This window comes from Quercus robur, chromosome 1 (assembly GCF_932294415.1).
Source record: "Quercus robur chromosome 1, dhQueRobu3.1, whole genome shotgun sequence".
In the NCBI taxonomy this organism is placed as follows: Eukaryota; Viridiplantae; Streptophyta; class Magnoliopsida; order Fagales; family Fagaceae; genus Quercus; species Quercus robur.
The window spans coordinates 8,938,128-8,958,716 of NC_065534.1; the positions used below are offsets into that span (position 1 = coordinate 8,938,128).

Here is a 20,589-nt window from a genome sequence, read left to right on the forward strand (position 1 = left end):
TTGGTTAGGAACTTGTCCTCCTTTTGTGGAGCAGTTAGTAGCTTCTGATGTAATGTTTTCTTCTTCTTAATAAAATTGTCATAGTTCGCATCAAAAAAAAAAAAAAAAAAAAAAAAGTGGAGAAGATAGTAGTAATAGTGAACTAAATTAACTTGAGAAGTCGAAAACATTGAGAAGCATTGAATGTGAGCAATTGGGTTTTAATTCCAATATGGTGGCAATTGAATGTTAGCTAATTGGGTTTGATGGTGGGGGGATATGAAGAGTTGAGAGAAGGTGAAAGACAATGAATGAGAAAACCCTTCACAAATATGTACGAAAAGAAAGAAAGAAAAAAGGATAACAATGAAAGGATCTAAAATGCTAAATTAATGATCAATGTCTTGGAGAGAGTCTCTTGGGACAACTATGTGTGGAAATTGTAGAAAGATTATTGCAAAGGTTTTGCCACTTGACAGAACCTCATGCTCTCCCACATGAGGTCTCTGCTTTATATATATATATATATATATATTGATATTGATGCTGCTAAAGAGTGATTGCCATTTTTTATTTTTATTATTAAATAAATCAAGAAGAAAGGGAGCTTGATGGCTCAATCACTATTCTTTTTTTGTGCTAAAAGCCATCCACTTACAAAATTGGTCCGTCCGACTTATAAAAAGTAGCCCAAGACAAGATTGTGAGCAATGAAATTTTACATTTTGAGTATAAAATAAAATGGTAAAATCCATAATTTATTTAAGTCTTTTAACTTTTCTTTTGTTAATTTAAGTTTTCTAAATTTCAAGTTTATTCAATGAGAATTGTTATGTTCACAACATTTTTACAACATTTTCACAACAAATCATAGGTAGTTAGTTGTTATTGATTCAAATTTGAACCTACCATTGAGATTACTTTTTTGCCTCAACAATAACAACCAGTAACAACCTACCACCTATGATTTGTTGTAAAAATGTTGTGAATATAGTATTTCTCTTATTCAATTAAGGTATTTCATTTGTTAAATGTTGTGGTTAATTGTCCAAAATATTAAATTTTTTTCTTCAAAATTTTAAATTAAAAAAAAAACAATATAGGGTTGAAAAATATTTATAGAATTTAAAAAAAAAAAAAGTAAACGAAAGTTCACAGAAATGTCTTAATTAAATAAACTTGAAATTTAGAAGACTGAAATAAACGAACACAAAATTAGAAAATTGAAATGAATTTTGGTGAAACTTAGATGGTAGGTCTTACATTTTAGCCAAAAGAAAATCACAAAACAGAAAAATTTTCTGCTTGGGCTGAATGGTCCAATTGATATTTGAGGAGTTCTTATGTGTAGATCGACTTGCATGAAAAAAGTTATACATGTGAGAAATTTGAGGTCAATATTGTGACTGCAAAGCCAAAAAGAGCATAACTGTCGGCACTGCCAAGGGGAATTCATAACTAAAATATTTTTCTTGAGTCCTTTTTTCAATAAAAAATGAAATTAGGGATTATTTTTATATAAAAATTGAAAGAGTTACAAATTTGAATGATTATTTTTATTTTATTTTTTTGAATAGGCTTTTTGTTGAATAATTTATTCAATTATTGTTGTTTGGTCTAGTCTGATTTCTGTTTGGGTTATTTTTGTTTTTTTTATTTAAGGGGTTAAAAATTATGTTTGAGGGACATAATTATTTTTGGAGTCCTGCTACATCTACAATATTTTTAAAACAAATCTTATGCAACAATTTTTTATTGGTAGGTTAAAAAGTGATGTCGATATTGGGACAAAATTAGAATTAGTAACTGTTTTTCACTTATCACATAAGATTTGTTGTGAAATTATTGTAAAAATTGTTGTGAATGTAGTATTACTCTTATTTTTATTAAATCAAAATTCTTGTAATTCTCAAGTCAGGGTGGTCAATACTTTTATTAAGGTGGTCAAAATAGGTTAGTTTTGGGTGTGTGTGTGTGTGTGTTACACCAACTAATAACTTGTTATAAAAATCATAATTTGAAAATCCTGCCGATGAATTACATGTTCTATATGTTCTTAACATTCATACCAATTTTCATATCAATTAGATATTATTTACCATTGGATTCATAAATTCATCTTTTATGCATTATTTTAAACTACAAAAACTGAATTTAAACAATTGATTGATGACATGGTTATTAATCTTTGATCACCTTAAAATTTTGCAAGCATGAAAAGTATACGAAGATAACAAAATCTAACGGTGGATTTGTTAAAATTTACATCCAATTAAAAATTATTGAGTGGTGTAACATTTCTTAAAGTTTAAAGTTACACTAGGTGTAACTTAAACCCAACCCTCTCTCTCTCTCTCTCTCTCTCTCTCTCTCTCTCTCTCTCTCTCTCTCTCTCTCTCTCTCTCTCTCTCTCTCTCTCTCTCTCTCTCTCTCTCTATATATATATATATATATATATATATTGCAAGTTAGGGTGGTCCTATAACCACCTGAGTTACACATAGAACTGCCCTTTGCGTAAATTGCACTAACACGCCTTTGAACTTTCAAGTTGTTACATTAAGGCTCCATAATTTTTTTTTTGTTTTTTTTTTGTCAATTTCGTACGATAACTTTGATACTATATCAATTACTTCTATCCATGGCCTGCCCATTTTCTACCTAACAGAACACATGGGTCTCACATGAGCCTAAATGTTTTTTCATCCAATAATTAAAAATAAAGGAAAATATAGAGAAAACTGAGGATGGAAGTAGGAATTTGTCTTTGGGGAACGAAAACTTGAACAATAAAATTTTGATAAAATTCAAGAGTAATAAATATACTAGAATTCAAATCTAAGTTAGTGTACGAAAAATAAAACAAGTACCTATACTATTTTTAAAAAAATTAAACAAAATAAAAGACATAAATAACCGTTTTTGAATATATTTGAAATCGTTAATGATATTTCAAAATGGATCCCAAATTTTTTTTTTGAAGTATTGAAAATCATTTATATTGGTTCTATAATAAATTTCACTACAATTTCTCTTTTAATATATCCAAGTTGAAATGGTCAAAAGCCAAAAAAATCTAGCCCTTCTTGTCTTTGGTAAATAAAATTCTATTACTTAGTCGAACAAAAAAATATCTCAAACTCTAAAGTCATGTTCTATATAAAATGCATATCTCACTTGCTACTCTACTTTTATGGACTGCAATTTCCATTAAAACTTGAAACTTGATCTTAATTGAAAAGTTCAGTATCAGCCTCATTACAAAAGCATATATTTTCATTACTCCTCACTTTCCTAGATTATGATTTCCACTAAAACTGGAAACTCTATCTTTATTGAAAAACCCTAATATCAAACTCATTATGAAATCTTATATTTTCATTACTCTTTATTTAGAGAATAGTGCTGTAATGGATTTATAAAGGTTGATTTTTTTGGAATTACAAAACTAGTTGGGTGAGAAGAACCCGTCCAGGTTGCACACAATGTAAAAGACTTGATGGATTGTATTAGTTCAATTACATAAGTGGTCCAATTAAACAATCAGACTATAGCTTAGATAACGATTTATTGATTTACTGGTTAAATTGGCCCTAGTTGGTCCAAGGTTAATAACTATGCAACTAAGTATCTTCATAAATCCTAGAAATAATTGACCACAATATGTATTATATTTTTGTAGTTCTATTCATATTGTGTAACAAGTATTGTGCTGATTTGGTGGTCGGGGATGTTTTTGTAGTTCTGGTGTGGCTACTTAGAGCAGCATGCATCAAGACTGGAAGGCCTCAAATCGCAAAGTGGGCAATTGAACTGGTAGAGCAACGGCTTTCCAAGGATGGCTGGCCGGAGTATTATGATGGAAAGACTGGGCGTTACTTTGGAAAGCAAGCCAGGAAGTACCAGACATGGAGCATTTCTGGCTACCTGATTGCTAAAATGATGATTGAGAACCCTTCCAATCTTGTTATGATCTCTCTTGAAGAGGATAGCCAATCCAAGGCTTACCCGCTCTGCTTCATTTCCACCATAGAGATGAGATTGAGGTTGAATTGCAATAAGTCAATAACAGGGATGCGGTTATCACAAATGTATGACTTTAGTCATGGTCGGATAGTATCTCAGTTTCCCCATTATCTTCTCTATCTTTTGTGAATGGTGGCTGAAACTGTCTATTTGTTGAAAATTGGAAATAGTTTTCTTGATTAGTTGCTATTACTTGTTGGATATGATCTTAAAGTTTCATTCCTTGGGTAGAAATGCTTTGTTCTTTTTCTGTTGATTTAATAATTTGGGTATTTAAGGAGGAAAAAAATAAGTTGCGAATATTATACCCAAGCCTTTTCTCAAAATCTTAGCTAAATAAATTATGTCCAAGCCTTTTCTTAAAACTTAAGCTAACTAAACATACTTATGATATAGGAACAGAGATATTGCTCTTTACTTGTTCAGAGAATGTCAAAATGCTTGATACAGCTGAAACCCAATATGTGAATATCCTTGATTATGACATTGGATGTGAATTGATACCATAATTTAAATTAATACTTCAAATTAATATGGCCTTTATTTTTCTTAGATACATTCCATTCTCTATTTCTTTGGACAAATATATCTAAAATATGACTCAGTTTTGGGCCCTAAAATCAGGCACCTTGCAGGTTGTAGACCATTAAACTGGATTCTGCAATCAGAACTTTTGTCTTGCTATTCAGAATTGACAACATCTAACATATCTGTATATAATATTCCACATGATTTAGAAAAATTCATGATCATCCAATGCACATGTAGTATGTAATTAGAAGATCTACCTATTTTTTAAGGAAATTAAGTTAATCTCCAAACTGGTTTTGAGAAAAATTCCTCCAACACACTACATGGTCTGTTTTATGGGTTATGTGACTTGTTTAAATAATACACATGAATGGTTTATAGATTGACATGTAATTGGTTGGAGGCTTGGAGCAAAACTTTGTCCTTTTTTATGCCTCATATTTGTGAGGTATGACCCAAAGTTGAGTACCTGTGGATAATTCTTGGATTTGTTTTGGAATCATTTATGTTTCAGATCGATGGCCATAGATTTTGAATGTGAAGAAGGAATGACCAAATTAATTTTCTTCTTTCTTTCTTTTTTGGTTTTCTGTTTTGGATTAAGGAATGTCTGCAATGGATTTTCAGGCTAAAATTAGTTAGTTTCCTTAGCTCTGTAGAGCTTAACTTCTTGCCTATTAAGTGCACAACAATGTTTTATGCTCTGTTAATCCTATTAGGCCATTTCTTATGCCTCCTAAAGCCAAACGAATCGCTTTGAATATAAGCATAATTTAAGATCATTTTGAACTAACAGAGTTGTGGGAGATCTATGGCATAATTGCTAGTACTTTTATGATTTTTGTGGCTAACAGGAGGCTCTTTGTTGTTGACAATTGACATTAACTTGGTGTCACATGATGGCCAATATTTAGTTAGTCTGCAGATTTTCTAAATCAAGCCCAAGAAGTTTGAAGGAGTTGGTTAGTTTTTTAATCAAGCAATAAATAGCTGGTAGAATAACTCATTATTGTTCATGTTTGACTAGGTTTCATTTAGACATTTTCTAGATTCAGTTAGTGCTAGTATCTGGCCTAGAACCGAATATGTTTTCCCCAAGTTTTTGGATGAAATATTATTTTCTACAATTGATAAGTACTTTTAAAACAAACTGTTAGAAGTGTATATCATTGCTTGATGCATTGCAAATACAAACTGTTACAACTATTCCTGTGACTAAATATTTTAGCCGGTTAGCTAGCCCTGATCTCATAACACCATTGAAGTGCATTACTTTGTGCTTTGAATTAGGCCCGAGTGGATTATTCAAAGTCTTGGAGACTATTATAGGCAATGTCTGACTTGTAGTTTGGGGTGAGAAATAGACAAGAGTTCAATCTGAAGTTGTGGATCAATTGAGTGGCTGATGTTGTTTAAAGGATACGTTCAAGTTTTGTTCTTGACGCATGTATTTTTGTTCAAGTTGTGTTCAAAAGATATTCCATCTATCTTTGTTCATTTGACAAGATTGATGGTTGCTGGGTTTGGGGTTGTTGGGTTTGTGTTTGTGTTGTGGCTGATGTTACTATTTTTATGGTTCTTCTTCCCATAAGTGTTTCACACTGGCGGTGGTGGTGCCATACGTGCTTAAAGATAGTGAAGAATAGAGGAAAAAATAATAAATAAATGAATTGTTTATTGTAGTAGATACAATATTTTATTATGTTTTTTATGTTATTTTATTGTGTTGAAAGCTAAACTAAAACTACTGATGCTGAATCTTTTGTAAAGTGAGAAGGTAGAATAGATAAAGTAGTTTTTGGTAGAGCCAAATAGCTAAAATTATGGCTCCACAAATATTGTGGATACTCTAAAGGGTTGTATGTGTCCTGTTGTGTGTCCAAGTAAGTCTATGTAGGATGAGTTTAACACTTTAATCACCAATAATTATCTAATAATGGATTATATATATATATATATATATATATATTTTTTTTTTTTTTCATATATGATCTTACGGCCTGTCCTTTCAAATTTTGTTTTGTACAAGTATATATCCCCATGTACTAAAAGTGTTATGTCTTACATAAAAATAAAAAAAATGTAATGGTCATTTCGATGGAATTCTAGCATTTTGGGTGGAACATGCATTCTAGGCTAAAATACCTTTTATGGATTTTTTTTTATATCATTTTAATACTTAAAGAAAAAAAAACTAAATTTATATATTTTATAAATTTTTTATGGAAAATATTAACGAATACTTTAAGAATATTGATTTATGAAATATTTTAAAAATATTTTATGAGAAAAATTATTTTTATGGCAACCGACAATTTTTGGTGTTCTTGTAGCATTGTGGGTGGTATGTGTAGTGTAATAATTATTTAACACATTCTATATATGTATCATCTTTTTTTATCATATGAGGTCTTACCATTAGATGTTTTGAATTTTGTTTCATTTCGATACTATAAAAACTGGTGTACTCATGTGTTATTCTGTCTTGGCCAAAGTTCTAGCCGGTAATAGTCATTTTGGTGAAATTCTGATATGTATTCCAGATGAATTGTTAATTTGTTATTTTTTTAATAAAAAAATGAAAAGAAGCCCAATTTTATTAGATTTTATGATTTTTTTTTTTTGGTTTGTTTAATTATGTGAGTTTTTATAAGTTTTTGGTTTGTTTAATTATGTATGAGATTTTATGAACTTTTGTATTTTCATTTTTTTAATTGTAGTATCTTTTATGAATTAATGTTAGTTTAGATGGCTTGAATCATTAAGCACAGACTTATTAGAATATGATAATTGTTAATTAGATGGCAGAGGGATGATGCATTGTTAGGTACTTCTTCTTTTACTTAATAGTTTGTGGGGGAATTGCTTACTAACAACCCACATACAAAACTCTATTATTACACTACACAATCTAGTGAAGAAGGTATGCATTGCATTCTTGATTACGGAGCTATTCTGTGATTTTCTCTTAAGGTTTCCTTTTATAATTCCCTCACTAACTTAACCTTTTTCAGTGTTGGGTCCAATCTAGTTTTGTGTGAATTAAGAAAACTGTAAATTGGATTATAAATTCCTCATTTTATGCAGATATTGGCTTATAATATAGCTGTTATTAGCATGTATGTTGCCTAGCACCTGCCCATTTATGTGTTGACTTAGAGTTTGTTGTTGCTGTTGTAATATCGGGCTCTCTTTCTATTGATTTTCTGACTTGCCACAGTTTCTTGACTTAATATACACTATGGCTTTGGTTTTGCAGACTGAAAGTGGTAAAGGAAACTAGGTATAGTTATGAGAACTAAGGAGACAAAAGACCCATTCAAAGGGGTTGACTGGAAAGCTGTTGGTGGTGACATGCAGAAGGACCCCAGTGCTAAACCTGTCATAAAGAAGCGGCTCCCAAAAAAGATTAGGCAGATTCCAGACTGCTATTTCCTTCCTAGAAAATCCCTAACATCTGCCATTTCCTTCTATGGGGCTTGTATTGTGGGTGGAGTTGGTGCTGGAGATCTGGATAAACAAGAAAGTTAAAGGTATGCCCTCAACTTTAGCTCAAACTGTTTGGATGAGGAATAGAGTCTATCTTTTGAAATGTAACAAATAATGAAACACAAGCCAATGAGCTCTATCTCAACTAGCACTTCCTCCTCTTGCAAATGCTTGGTGGAGGCGAGGTCATTGTTTCAAGACCCACAAGGTGTAACTTACCTATCCAAAAAAAAAAAAAAAAAACACACACACACACAAATAAATGAGACACAAAATCCTACTATAAGAATGATGATGATCTGCAACATTCATATGGCGCCTAAGTCTAATTTTCTATATTGGCTGGCATGTGTAGCTGGCATACAGTTTAGAAAATAGCTTTCTTCACAAAACAGTGGAGGCTATTTCCTTTCACGTTTGTAAAACTGTGAACAGTTTTTTGTATCTTAAACATAACATGGGACATTTTGGAAATATTCCGGATATTTAATCACTGTTGTGCTAAATGGTTTTGGCGCTATAGCGTTGGCCTTACTCCTTAGCAAGTTCGCATTCATGTTGCTCACATTTTGTGTATGTTCTAAGCTTGTCTTTTATTGAGCTTGAAATTTAATACCTGAAATTTGGAAATTTGAATTACAGGTTTATTGTTTTGACTTCTGGGTGATTGATTTCTTCGTGTATATGGGGAAAAAGAGTTTATTTCTAGTGGCAATCCTTTTGGACCTTTTCTTCCTCTCTTGGTCTCACTTTGCTGCCTTCTCTATGGTAAAAGTATTTTGTGGATTTATGTCATTTTGTTGCATCATTATTTAGTCTACAATGTAAAGTGACTATGAACGGTAAATATAAAAACATAACTTTCCTTCATTGAATTGATTAATTATGTTACAACATACCTCTGCCTTTTATACACAGTGACAGAGCATGAGGGTTAGTGTGCGTTTAGCATGGATTATTTTTGCCAACTTATTTTTACTATTTAGCTTATTTTTGTTGCCATTTATGGGTTCTATTGTACTTTTTGGTACTATTCATAGGTCTTACTGTATTATTTTAGTTAATTTTTATCTTTATTTACAATATTTTCAGTAAGAAGTTTTCAATTTCAGCCAATAAGTAGATCCCAAACTGACATTTAACATGATGTTCCTATATACTAAACTAACAAAGGCACAAAATAACTATCTCCTCCACAAACCAGATACACCATTCATGAACTAATTACACTAATTAACATTTACGAAGAAATGAGAAAGACCACAAGCCGTATAATTCTAAGTATCCAAAGACCACAAGCAGTATAATATCAAAGATGGAATTACATATTTCAATATTATTGGAGAGGCCGAATGACCCAGCCTTACCTGTAGTGAAAACCGCCAAGCTCATCGATCAGTGATGGAAAATTGCAAATTATTGGTAAGAGAGTCCTTTGGACATTCATTAAAGAAACAAAAGAACTTGCGAATTCATGGCCTAAATCATGAAGATATATAGAAGGATACTAAAATAAAACCCAAATTGAAATATAATGAAGCTTCTTTAAGGTTAGTCCAGTAGTGATTGTTTGAGTTTATGTGATCGCATGTGCATGACAGGAAAGTGGCTTATGGGGTATTTGATATTTCATAAAGTCAGATCAACGGTGATGTCCCAAAATTTGAAGGTCAAACAAAAGAAATCTTGAGATTAGAAATTAAGACCAACAATTGCAAATTAAATGTAGAAAGAAAAGACAATGCAGTTTATTTAGTGTGTATTTTTTTTTTCCTGAGATTTCTAGTTGCCAACATTTGTATGATCATCAATATGTCATGAATCTTCAATATATTAGTTTTTATTTATTTATTTATTTATAATATTTTTCTTATTTTAAAATTGTATTAAATATTGACTTTTAAATGGTTAGGTTTGCATTACATGGCTGTATTAAGTATCATACATAGAAGGGGGCGACCTCTTTGGTGGGCTGGGTTTGTTCAGGCTATCAGCAACATGGTGGCGACTAGCTAAGATGAAGGATTTGGCTATTCATTCAATTTAGGTACAAAATTTTCCAATCATTCTGGGTAGAACGGAACGAAGTTCATATCTTTGATATATATGTTAAATAAATTGTAGGAGATAGAAAATAAATGTGAAAGTATAAAAGAGGAATACTAGAATTATGTGGTTCAGCATAATGACCTACAACCAAGGAGAAAAATTCTTGAGGGCTATATTTTTACTATATACCCTAGTCATATAATATGGATTTTTATAAAAGTCTAAACGCTAGACTACTAATCATCCATTATCTATGGTTAACAAAATTGTAGTACAAATATAATACCCTAATTGCATACCAAATATGATTAGGCTTAAGGCTTGACTATTTTTCTCGAATATCTCTAATAATATATATAATTTTGTGGGTAAATTTTTGTCACCATGTATCAAGTTGGTGTTATATTCTCTAAATACAGTGGAGCTATCACGTGTTTGCATACCTTTATTTACATTAGTTATTCTGTAATTCCAAAGCTTTCAAAAAACATTTGTTCCATTGACTTATTATTGATAACTTAATTTTGACCAAGATTATTGATAAAAATTGAGAATGCATGTAATTCTTTATATATTGAATTGAATAATACTTTTTAAAGGAGTATGTATAGTGAGGCTAGAGAGACATATAACAGTGCACAATGATAGTTCGATTATAGTGGCCCTGAAGGTAGGCTTGGGCCTAATGAAACAGTAACAATTATCTCTCAGTGCCGAAGATTGGTGCAGTTTAATATGCCTATGGCTAGTGAAGATTGTAGTACAGCTCTATACTTTATCAAGTTGAACCTTAATTTGTTAATTTAAAGTATGAGCAGACATAATTTATAAGTTAAAAAATAAAAATAAAAATAACAGCAGCAACAACGTACATTAAGACTTAAAGAGAGCTATCATAAATCAAGAGAACAATTATTTTTATTTACATAAATATGAAGTATCTTTGTAAATCACTAATTGCTCTCATTTAGTGGAAATGTTAGCTTTCCCATGGAAATCAACAGATTGAAATATCAACTAGTTTTGAGTTAATTGACTTGATTCACCTGATTGGATTGATGAGCTAGTTGAATTTAAGTTGTCTCCGACATCCCCTATTGGCCTCTTCGGTGATGACAGTAGGAAAGGCTTGGAAGGCATTTGTAAGCATTCAACTTCTCCTTCAAGCATTTCTACAACTTTGTTCATTGAAGGACGATCACTAGGCTTCATTTGTATACACCATAATGCGACTATGATCATCTTCTTAGCAATTTTCTTTTCCTCCTCCGTGGCATCTTCCATTTCTATGTCATTTCCTTCGTTAAATTGGCCATAGACCCAAGTTGGGAAGTAAATTTGGCTTGAATTTTCTGCAAATGCATTCAAGTTCTTTCTTCGACTTACCGTTTCCAGCAATAACATGCCAAAACTATAAACATCAGCTTTATAGGAGACCCCTCCAATGTTTTTATAGAACAACTCTGGAGCTATATATCCTAGTGTTCCCCTTGCAGCAGTCAAAGACACTATGCTATCATCTATTGGATAAAGTTTTGCAAGTCCAAAATCTGACACTTTTGGGGTGAAATTCTCATCAAGAAGAATGTTATGGGGCTTGATATCAAAATGCAAAATTTGCATGTCACATCCTTGATGCAAATATTCAATTCCACGAGCAACTCCAAGAGAAATATTGTATGTTTTCTCAATACTCAAGGGAATATTTCCTTCTTGAGAAAAAATGTATTTGTCAAGAGAACTATTTGGCATGAATTCGTATATAAGGGCACGCTTTAGTCCCTCAACACAGTAGCCAATAAGTTGCACCACATTCTCGTGGTGAATCCTTCCAATTGTGGCAACTTCATTGATAAACTCTTGACCGTTTGCTTTGGACTTATTACCCAACATCTTTATAGCTACCAAATGGCCACTTTGAAGCTTTCCTTTATATACACAGCCATAACCTCCTTCACCCAATTTGTCCTTGAAACATTTAGTCATCTTTCTAATTTGCGAGTAAGAGTACCTAATTGGCATGAGGTTATTTTGGCTTTGCAAAAAATTTTCAACTGCGTCATACATTGATAAATGCCTTCTACGCCACTTATATATAAAAAATGCAATGACGCATGGACTCCCCAACAAAAATTTTGCTACAAAATGTAGCCCTGTGCCAAAACATCACAAAATAATTATAAGAAAACAAATTAGTTCCCATAGTTAAATGCTGATCTCATCATTAACTTCTAGTTTTTGGTTGAAATTATAGTTAACTAACCGCATTCATGAATCATAATAATCAAGCACAATTTGTGTTGTATATTTCATGTAAATGTCACTTTCATTTCAATCTCAAAGTCTTATGGCCTGTTTGGTTTAAGGGGGGAAGGAGGGGGAATGAAGGAGAGTAGAGTAAAGTTGGTTAAAAATAGACTAATTTTGGGTCAACTTTACTCTAATCCCCTCACTCTTCTTCAATCCAAACGGACCATTAATGAATGATCTGATAAAAAGAATTAAAATAAAATAGATCAAAAGACAGAGACACAAGTTCATACCTATGATAGCCCCTAATAGTGCCAAAACTGCAAGATATACAAGAAAGACGAATTATTTTTTTTCATTCTAACAAAAATTAAACAATGAAATAAGTGACATAAATAACTTGAAAAGTCCAGGGCATAGTAAATCAGCATTAAGTCATTAACAACTTTTCCTTTTTTTTATTCTTATTAAAAAGTATGAGATCAACCAGTTGTCCAAGTAGGCAGTTAAGTACATGGTTATTGCTCTACATGCATGTCATTACTAGGCACAACAACTCATTTCTAGATTATCTGTCTGCTTAGACAAATAGAAACCTCACCTTCGAAAATCCACAGGATCACGCTCATGCGAAAGAATATTTCTGTTTTGACAAAGAAAAGAATAACATCAACGTTTGGAACCTCAAAATTAAAAATCAAGTCATTATAATGTTAAACTACAATAAATATACCTAGCATGTCGGAAAGAAAGAAACGTACAAAAGGAAATTAAAAATCAACAATATATTTAAGGTAGTATACTATTTAATTAGAGAATGGCAAGTGTACTATGACCTAAATTTCTCACATAATTTACAAATACTTTTGTGCCATGAAAATTTACCTCCGCAGTGAACAAGGTTCGCGTCATCAAGGTAGCAATAATTATAAATTCCACAATGACTTTCACAAATAACTGGTTGCCATGAGAGCTCAAAACCATATAACAATTCATTGTGGACGTCTGTACAGGAAGTATTAACTGGGTCAACATTTCCTGGCCATGATGTCAGGAACATCTGCTCTACTTTGCACGAGTCCTCCACATCTCTTGCATTCGTTCTACCAACTTTAACGTATCTATACCTCTTCTTGAAATCCTCTCCACTGTCAATATTGCAAGTAGAAGCGTCCAAATAGAATAGAGAATTCACTGGTTTTTCACAGCTCATCAAAACCACACTCCTTGATAGTTTGGTATCCTGATCCTCTGTCCTCTTCGGCAGATACGTGGTATATGCAAGGCGATATTGACTGAAATTATAGCGATTTAAAGAATAACTTGGGAAGGAGAAGTGATTATCCTTCCATATACCTGAGTCCACGACCCGGATTGTGTAGATATTGTAATTGATTTCCTGTACATGGTATTTTCGAGCAAATAAGTATAACACAGTAGATCGATTGTTCTCACACGACAGCTCATACCTTGAGTCCCCGCAGATGTCTGGATCGCTCTTCAATCGAAACGGATAGCTTATGTTGTGGATATTGCCACAGGAAGAAGGGGGACAGTGATGATCATTAACCTCAGCAGTATCACTGCAAGTTTCTTGTACTAGTACAACAGCAATAAGGGCCGCGAGTACTCCTGCAGTGAACGTCAATCCTCTCGCCATTGATACTGGAAAACTTCCACAGCTGTGGATGAAGATAATACGAATTTATTTTTGTGGTCTAGAAAAGTATCTGAGTCTTCTACAAGAAAGTAACAAGTAGTTTCCACTGAGAAGTCAAAAAGATGAAACCTTTATTTTGTTTACTTAGATTAAACCTTTATTTATTTTTTAAGTAATATTTAATAATACATCTTACATCTTATTTTTTTATTTTATCACTATAACATATTAAAAATAACAAACAAATCACTCGCCACCAAGTAGAGGAAAGAGAGAAAGACAGAAGTAGAGGAGAGAGAAAGTCTAGGGAAAAAGAACTAACGTGGAAAGAGAAGAAAGAAAATATAATAAAAACTACCGTGGAAAGAGAAGAAAGAAAATATAATAAAAAACTAAGTAAGAAAGTAGTATGTTGTTAAGCACACTGCCACGGGGTAGAAGGGCATGGTAGAACAATGCTATTTTTTTGGCATTTGGTACATTTAGGTCTGTTTGGATTGAACTTATTTTTGTTGAAACTGAAAACTGAAACTGAAAACACTGTAGCAAAATAATTTTTAAATATGTGAATAGTATCGTGGGACCCATTTTTAATGAAAAAGTTTCTGAAAAGTGAAATTTGTGGGTTCGTGAACAGTGCACGAATGCACTGTTCACAGTTGATTTAGTCAAAATATGCGGCTAAAGTTAAAAAAAAAAAAAAAAAAAAATTTCAGAAAACGCAGCTTGGATTCAGCGGAAAACGCTGAATCCAAACGGCCTCTTAGTGCCCATTTGGAGAGCACAGAAAGTTGCCGTGCGTTTACCTTTCAAGTTTTGCCTTTTTATTTTATTTTATTTTATTCAGCCGCAACATTTGACTCAGTCTTCCGTGAAGAGTGCATTCGTACACTGTTCATGTACCCATAAATTTCACTTTTCAACAACTTTTTCATTAAAAATGGGTCCCACGATACTATTCACACATTCAAAAATTATTTTGCTACAGTGTTTTCAGTTTCAACAACAATAAGCTCAATCCAAACGGACCCTTAATATAGATGGTTTTTTTTGTGTTTATTTAACACATCAAATGTTATTGCTCTTAGCGCATAGATCAATAACATCTTAGCACCTATTATACTGGTTTAGTGGGTTTAGTCTTTTCATGAGATGAGTTCAAGGTTAAAAAAGTTGTATTTTAAATATTTTTGAAGTTTGGTATAGAATAACCTTTTTGAATTCTTGAAAATATTGAAATATTTTTTAATATTTTTACCTTTGTTTGTAAACCACACAAGTAAATAGATACTTGTGCGTATTTAAATTCCCCACTCAATCCATCTTTTAAGAAATGTTGATTCCCTTTTTAAAAGATAAGTATCCACTATCCATGTTCTTACTCTTGAAAAAGGTTTCAATTTTTTAATTTTAAAATTGACAATTTTATCAATTCTTCCATATCCTTTATTCTTTAACCAATAAAAATAAAACAAGAAATCGTTCAACAGGTAAAACTTAAAAGACCTTATTGGAAAGTAAGTGCTGACAATATGGACAAGTTTGGTGTGAATGCCATGCATGCACCTTCATATCCAATACAAGCCATGACTCATTAGTCCACAAATAGCTTCCATGGAGCTGTGGGGTTCTCTTCCATACAAACTTAAAAATGATTTTTGCAAGTAGTGTCATCCCTATTCCCTTATCTTTATTGCTTTGTCACTGGAACATCAATGAAAACACAACTTGTCGTCCCAGCATGATAAATCAAATAGCTTCGTATGGTCATACCATGCGTAAGAAAAGTTGATCAAATTCTTTGTTTGTCAACCATAGGAATGTCACCAAATAGTAGCTCAAATTAAATATTAAATAGTCAAGGACCCCACGTGATGCGCGGATGTTGTTGTAAGTTACTATATGAGAAGATTAAGTAGAATGTTGAATATATGTTAAAAGTAATAACATTAAGTAATACCATTTTATCAAATCATATCATTCACTAATCAATAACATGTTGCATCAGTATAATTTTCCATTCGGGCGAGCGAGAGGTTGAGTTGGGCATGGGGTTGAGGAGGAAAAGGGTTCTGGTCTTCTAGGTTTTGAGTCTACGTAGGTCCCAGTGAGAGAGACATAGGGATAAAGAAAAGAAAAGTTTAGTACATGTTGAACTTTTATATCACTTACCAGCATTACCACGGAGTGCTTATGAAACTATTCTGCTACAAAACTTCTATTCTTTTCCGTAGCCTTTCACATATTGCTTACCACCTCCAAACACTTTGATAGATTTCTATTTAGCCTCTTCTTTTTTCTTTCTTACCAAGATTTCGATGAAGCCTTTGAAATAAAAGAAATGAGATGTATTGAAGTCCCAACTTTTCAAGAGAAAAATACGGTTTAAATACAACACAAAACAATGAAGGGAAAAAAAGATTTCACTAAAATAAAAGTCAAGGGAGAAAATCCCGCATCTTCCTTCTCAATCTAAAGCAACAACACATTTCTTGACATAGATTTTAGGAAAATCCGGCATATACCATATAGAGCCTCCAGATTGTTAATTTTCCTTGATTAAAATTTACAAATAAAGAAAAATCTTTAATACTTTTTAATCAAAACATTATGTATGCAAAGTGGAAGCAAATTGATATTCATAGAATAACTTGTCCACAACAAATCCCAAAGTGTGGGATGCTTGAATATATAACAACGCCATGTATAATTACAGACAAGCTCTGTATATATAAAAAAAATGTAACCATGATATATTGTACTAATACATATAGAAAGTGTTTTTGTGTGAAACCTAAATTAAGATTACTAACAATATAATCAATACCTGACTAGAGTCTCATATGCATCCAAATCAGAGTTCTCCTGTAGAACCAAATCAAGCCTATCAATTTGCACAACAATTGGATCTACTTTTACGTTATTCACCTATGGCAACTACAAAAGCACGGCAAATCTAAAAAATCTGAAGAAAATAAAACCCTAATAAAATCAAACCCAATTTAATTACTGAAGTTTAATTGAAACCATAATTATCAATATTGATAAGGGTAAAAATATAGCTTGACGGACCTCCTTTAAATGGGTCTGATAGATCCATGTCTATGGGCCGATAGAAGGCAAGCCCAACTTGTGCAAAGGCCTGTTATGGATAGATATAGCAGAAACCCCAGATGGAAAATACTTGCGACACACATTTAATCACTATAGAATCCCTAGGTAGATGGAATCCTAGCGTGAAGAGGATTCCGGAAGATACACGCATAAATAAAGATCTTCTCTACAAGGAAATGTCTTGTCTATCACGTTTGGGACTATTCAAAAGGATTCATATAAGGAAAAGACTTCTATGCCAAGGAAGAGAGGCCAACCTTCTACTACTATAAAAGCCCCAATACCTTCACAAATTAAGGTACGCATAATTTACTCCTCTCGAGGGTGTTTTTGTAGTTCTGGTGTGGCTACTTAGAGCAGCATGCATCAAGACTGGAAGGCCTCAAATCGCAAAGTGGGCAATTGAACTGGTAGAGCAACGACTTTCCAAGGATGGCTGGCCGGAGTATTATGATGGTAAGACTGGGCGTTACTTTGGAAAGCAAGCCAGGAAGTACTAGACATGGAGCATTTCTGGCTACCTGATTGCTAAAATGATGATTGAGAACCCTTCCAATCTTGTTATGATCTCTCTTGAAGAGGATAGCCAATCCAAGGCTTACCCGCTCTGCTTCATTTCCACCATAGAGATGAGATTGAGGTTGAATTGCAATAAGTCAATAACAGGGATGCGGTTACCACAAATGTATGACTTTAGTCATGGTTGGATAGTATCTCAATTTCCCCATTATCTTCTCTATCTTTTGTGAATGGTGGCTGAAACTGTCTATTTGTTGAAAATTGGAAATAGTTTTCTTGATTAGTTGCTATTACTTGTTGGATATGATCTTAAAGTTTCATTCCTTGGGTAGAAATGCTTTGTTCTTTTTCTGTTGATTTAATAATTTGGGTATTTAAGGAGGAAAAAAATAAGTTGCGAATATTATACCCAAGCCTTTTCTCAAAATCTTAGCTAAATAAATTATGTCCAAGCCTTTTCTTAAACCTTGAGCTAACTAAACATACTTATGATATAGGAACAAAGATATTGCTCTTTACTTGTTCAGAGAATGTCAAAATGTGTGCTTGATACAGCTGAAACCCAATATGTGAATATCCATAATTATGACATTGGATGTGAATTGATACCATAATTTAAATTAATACTTCAAATTAATATGGCCTTTATTTTTCTTAGATACATTCCATTCTCTATTTCTTTGGACAAATATATCTAAAATATGACTCAGTTTTGGGCCCTAAAATCAGGCACCTTGTAGGTTGTAGACCATTAAATTGGATTCTACAATCAGAACTTTTGTCTTGCCATTCAAAATTGACAACATCTAGCATATCTGTACATAATATTCCAGATGATTTAGAAAAGTTCATGATCATCCAATGCATATGTAGTATGTAATTAGAAGGTCTACCTATTTTTTAAGGAAAGTTAATCTCCAAACTGGTTTTGAGAAAAATTCCTCCAACACACTACATGGTCTGTTTTATGGGTTATGTGACTTGTTTAAATAATACACATGAATGGTTTATAGATTGGCATGTAATTGGTTGGAGGCTTGGAGCAAAATTTTGTCCTTTTTTATGCCTCATATTTGTGAGGTATGACTCAAAGTTTAGTACTAGTGGATAATTCTTGGATTTGTTTTGGAATCATTTATGTTTCAAATAGCCATCGATTTTGCATGTGAAGAAGGAATAACCAGATTAATTTTCTTCTTTCTTTCTTTTTTGTTTTTCTATTTTGTATTGGGGAATGTCTGCAATGGATTTTCAGGCTAAAATTAGTTAGTTTCCTTAGATCTGTACCGCTTAACTTCTTGCCTATTAAGTGCACAACAATGTTTTATGCTTTGTTAATCCTATTTGGCCATTCTTATGCCTCCTGAATCCAAACGAATCGCTTTGAATATAAGCATAATTTAAGATCATTTTGAACTAACAAAGTTGTAGGAGATCTATGGCATAATTGCTAGTACTTTATGATTTTTGTGGCTAACAGGATTATAGGAGGCTCTCTGTGTCACAAGCTGGCCGATATTTAGTTAGTCTGCAGATTTTCTAAATCAAGCCCAAGTGGCAAGAAGTTTGAAGGAGTTGGTTAGTTAGTTAATCAGACAATAAATAGCTGGTAGAATAACTCATTAATGTTCATGTTTGACTAGGTTTCATTTAGACATGTTCTAGATTCAGTTAGTGTTAGTATCTGGCTTAGAACCGAATATGTTTTCCCCAAGTTTTTGGATGAGATATATAATTTTCTACAATTGATAAGTACTTTTAAAACAAACTGTTGAAAGTGTATATCATTGCTTGATTCATTGCAAATACAAACTGTTACAACTCGATATTCTTGTGACTAAATACTTTTAGCCAGTTAGCTAGCCCTGATCTCATAACACCATTGATGAGCATTACTTTGTGCTTTGAATTAAGCCCGAGTCCTACTTTCCTAACCAAAAATTCGTTAGAAGTAATTATCGTCATGGCGTTTTTTGTTGTTGGTTAGGACTTTAGGAAGTTAAGGGGCTATTTGGATTGACAATTTCCATAACTCAATTCTCAGTTTCCATAACTCATAACTCAAAAATGGTGGGACCCATAGCAAAAAGATTGTTTGGCAAACGATAACTCTGTTTCCATCACTCAGTTATCGTATTTTTGAGTTATGAGTTATGGAAATTGAAAACACATTTTGGCTGTTTTCAGTTTCCATAACTCATAACTCAATGACAATATTGTAATTAAACACACATAAGGGACCCATAACCGCAACTTTTGATCACCTTTTGACTTTTTTTTTTCTTTTCCTGGGTTGGCTATTCCGTTTTTTTTTTTTTCTTTTTCTGGGTTGGCTGTTCGGTTCTTTTTTTCTTTTTTTTTTTCTTTTCCTGGGTTGGCTGTTCAGTTCTTTCTTCTTTTTTTTTTTTTTTTTTTCATTGGGTTGAGTGAGTTTGGGTACTGAAAAAAAAAATTGAAAAAGCTGCACCGGTGATAGTTATGGGGCCCACAAATAGTGTGAAAAATATTGAGTGATGGGAAGTAAGTGATGGTGCCAAACAAACATGGTATTTTAGAGTGATGAGTGATGAGTAATGAGTTATGGAAATTGAGTGACAAAAAAAATGAATCCAAACAGCCCCTAAGACTCCAGTGCTTAAACATCTTACACCCCACTTGTGAAATGTCAAATGTCATAGCCACTTGCGCAATGGCCGATATTTAGTAAGATGTTCATCATATTATTAAGAAAAGATAGATCATGATTTCTATTATGTCATTTATTCTACTTTCATTTCATGCAAATTCGCCATATCAATGATTGTTGGGATTGGGGATTAAAAAAAAAAAAAAGGTAATACCACAGTGTATGCGAGATTGCCGGGATTGGAGATCAAAAAAAAAAGTAATAACAAAAGTGCATGTGCATCCAGGGAATCGAACCCTGGTCAGTACCGTGGGAGGGTACTATGATACCACTACACCAGATGCGC

At 32.7% G+C, this 20,589-nt stretch overlaps 2 protein-coding genes and 1 non-coding gene across 5 annotated transcripts in view; all 3 read right to left on the reverse strand.

The window, feature by feature from the left end:
• LOC126719323 (rust resistance kinase Lr10-like) overlaps positions 1–14,049 on the reverse strand; it is a 54,674-nt gene extending 40,625 nt beyond the window's left edge. Inside the window, exon 1 of one of the 3 annotated variants that reach the window (XM_050421894.1) lies at positions 13,794–14,049. In XM_050421894.1, coding sequence (XP_050277851.1) covers positions 13,794–13,984 — 191 coding nt within the window. In that variant the 5' untranslated portion in view covers positions 13,985–14,049. Of the gene's footprint in view, positions 1–13,680 lie in introns of all 3 variants that reach the window. The other 2 variants (XM_050421912.1, XM_050421906.1) reach the window with 2 other exon arrangements.
• Positions 11,004–12,586, reverse strand: LOC126719352 (rust resistance kinase Lr10-like). The gene has a single exon (XM_050421922.1). The coding sequence runs from the start codon at positions 12,139–12,141 to the stop codon at positions 11,092–11,094; it is 1,050 nt and encodes a 349-aa protein (XP_050277879.1). The 5' UTR covers positions 12,142–12,586; the 3' UTR covers positions 11,004–11,091.
• Positions 14,050–20,518: 6,469 nt separating the features above from the next.
• TRNAG-CCC (transfer RNA glycine (anticodon CCC)) lies at positions 20,519–20,589 on the reverse strand. The gene has a single exon. It is a non-coding gene; the product is annotated as a tRNA-Gly (tRNA).

Excerpts from the sequence above, each read along its gene's own strand:
- LOC126719352 (XM_050421922.1), bottom strand. The coding sequence starts at position 12,141 with ATGTATGACGCAGTTGAAAATTTTTTGCAAAGCCAAAATAACCTCATG.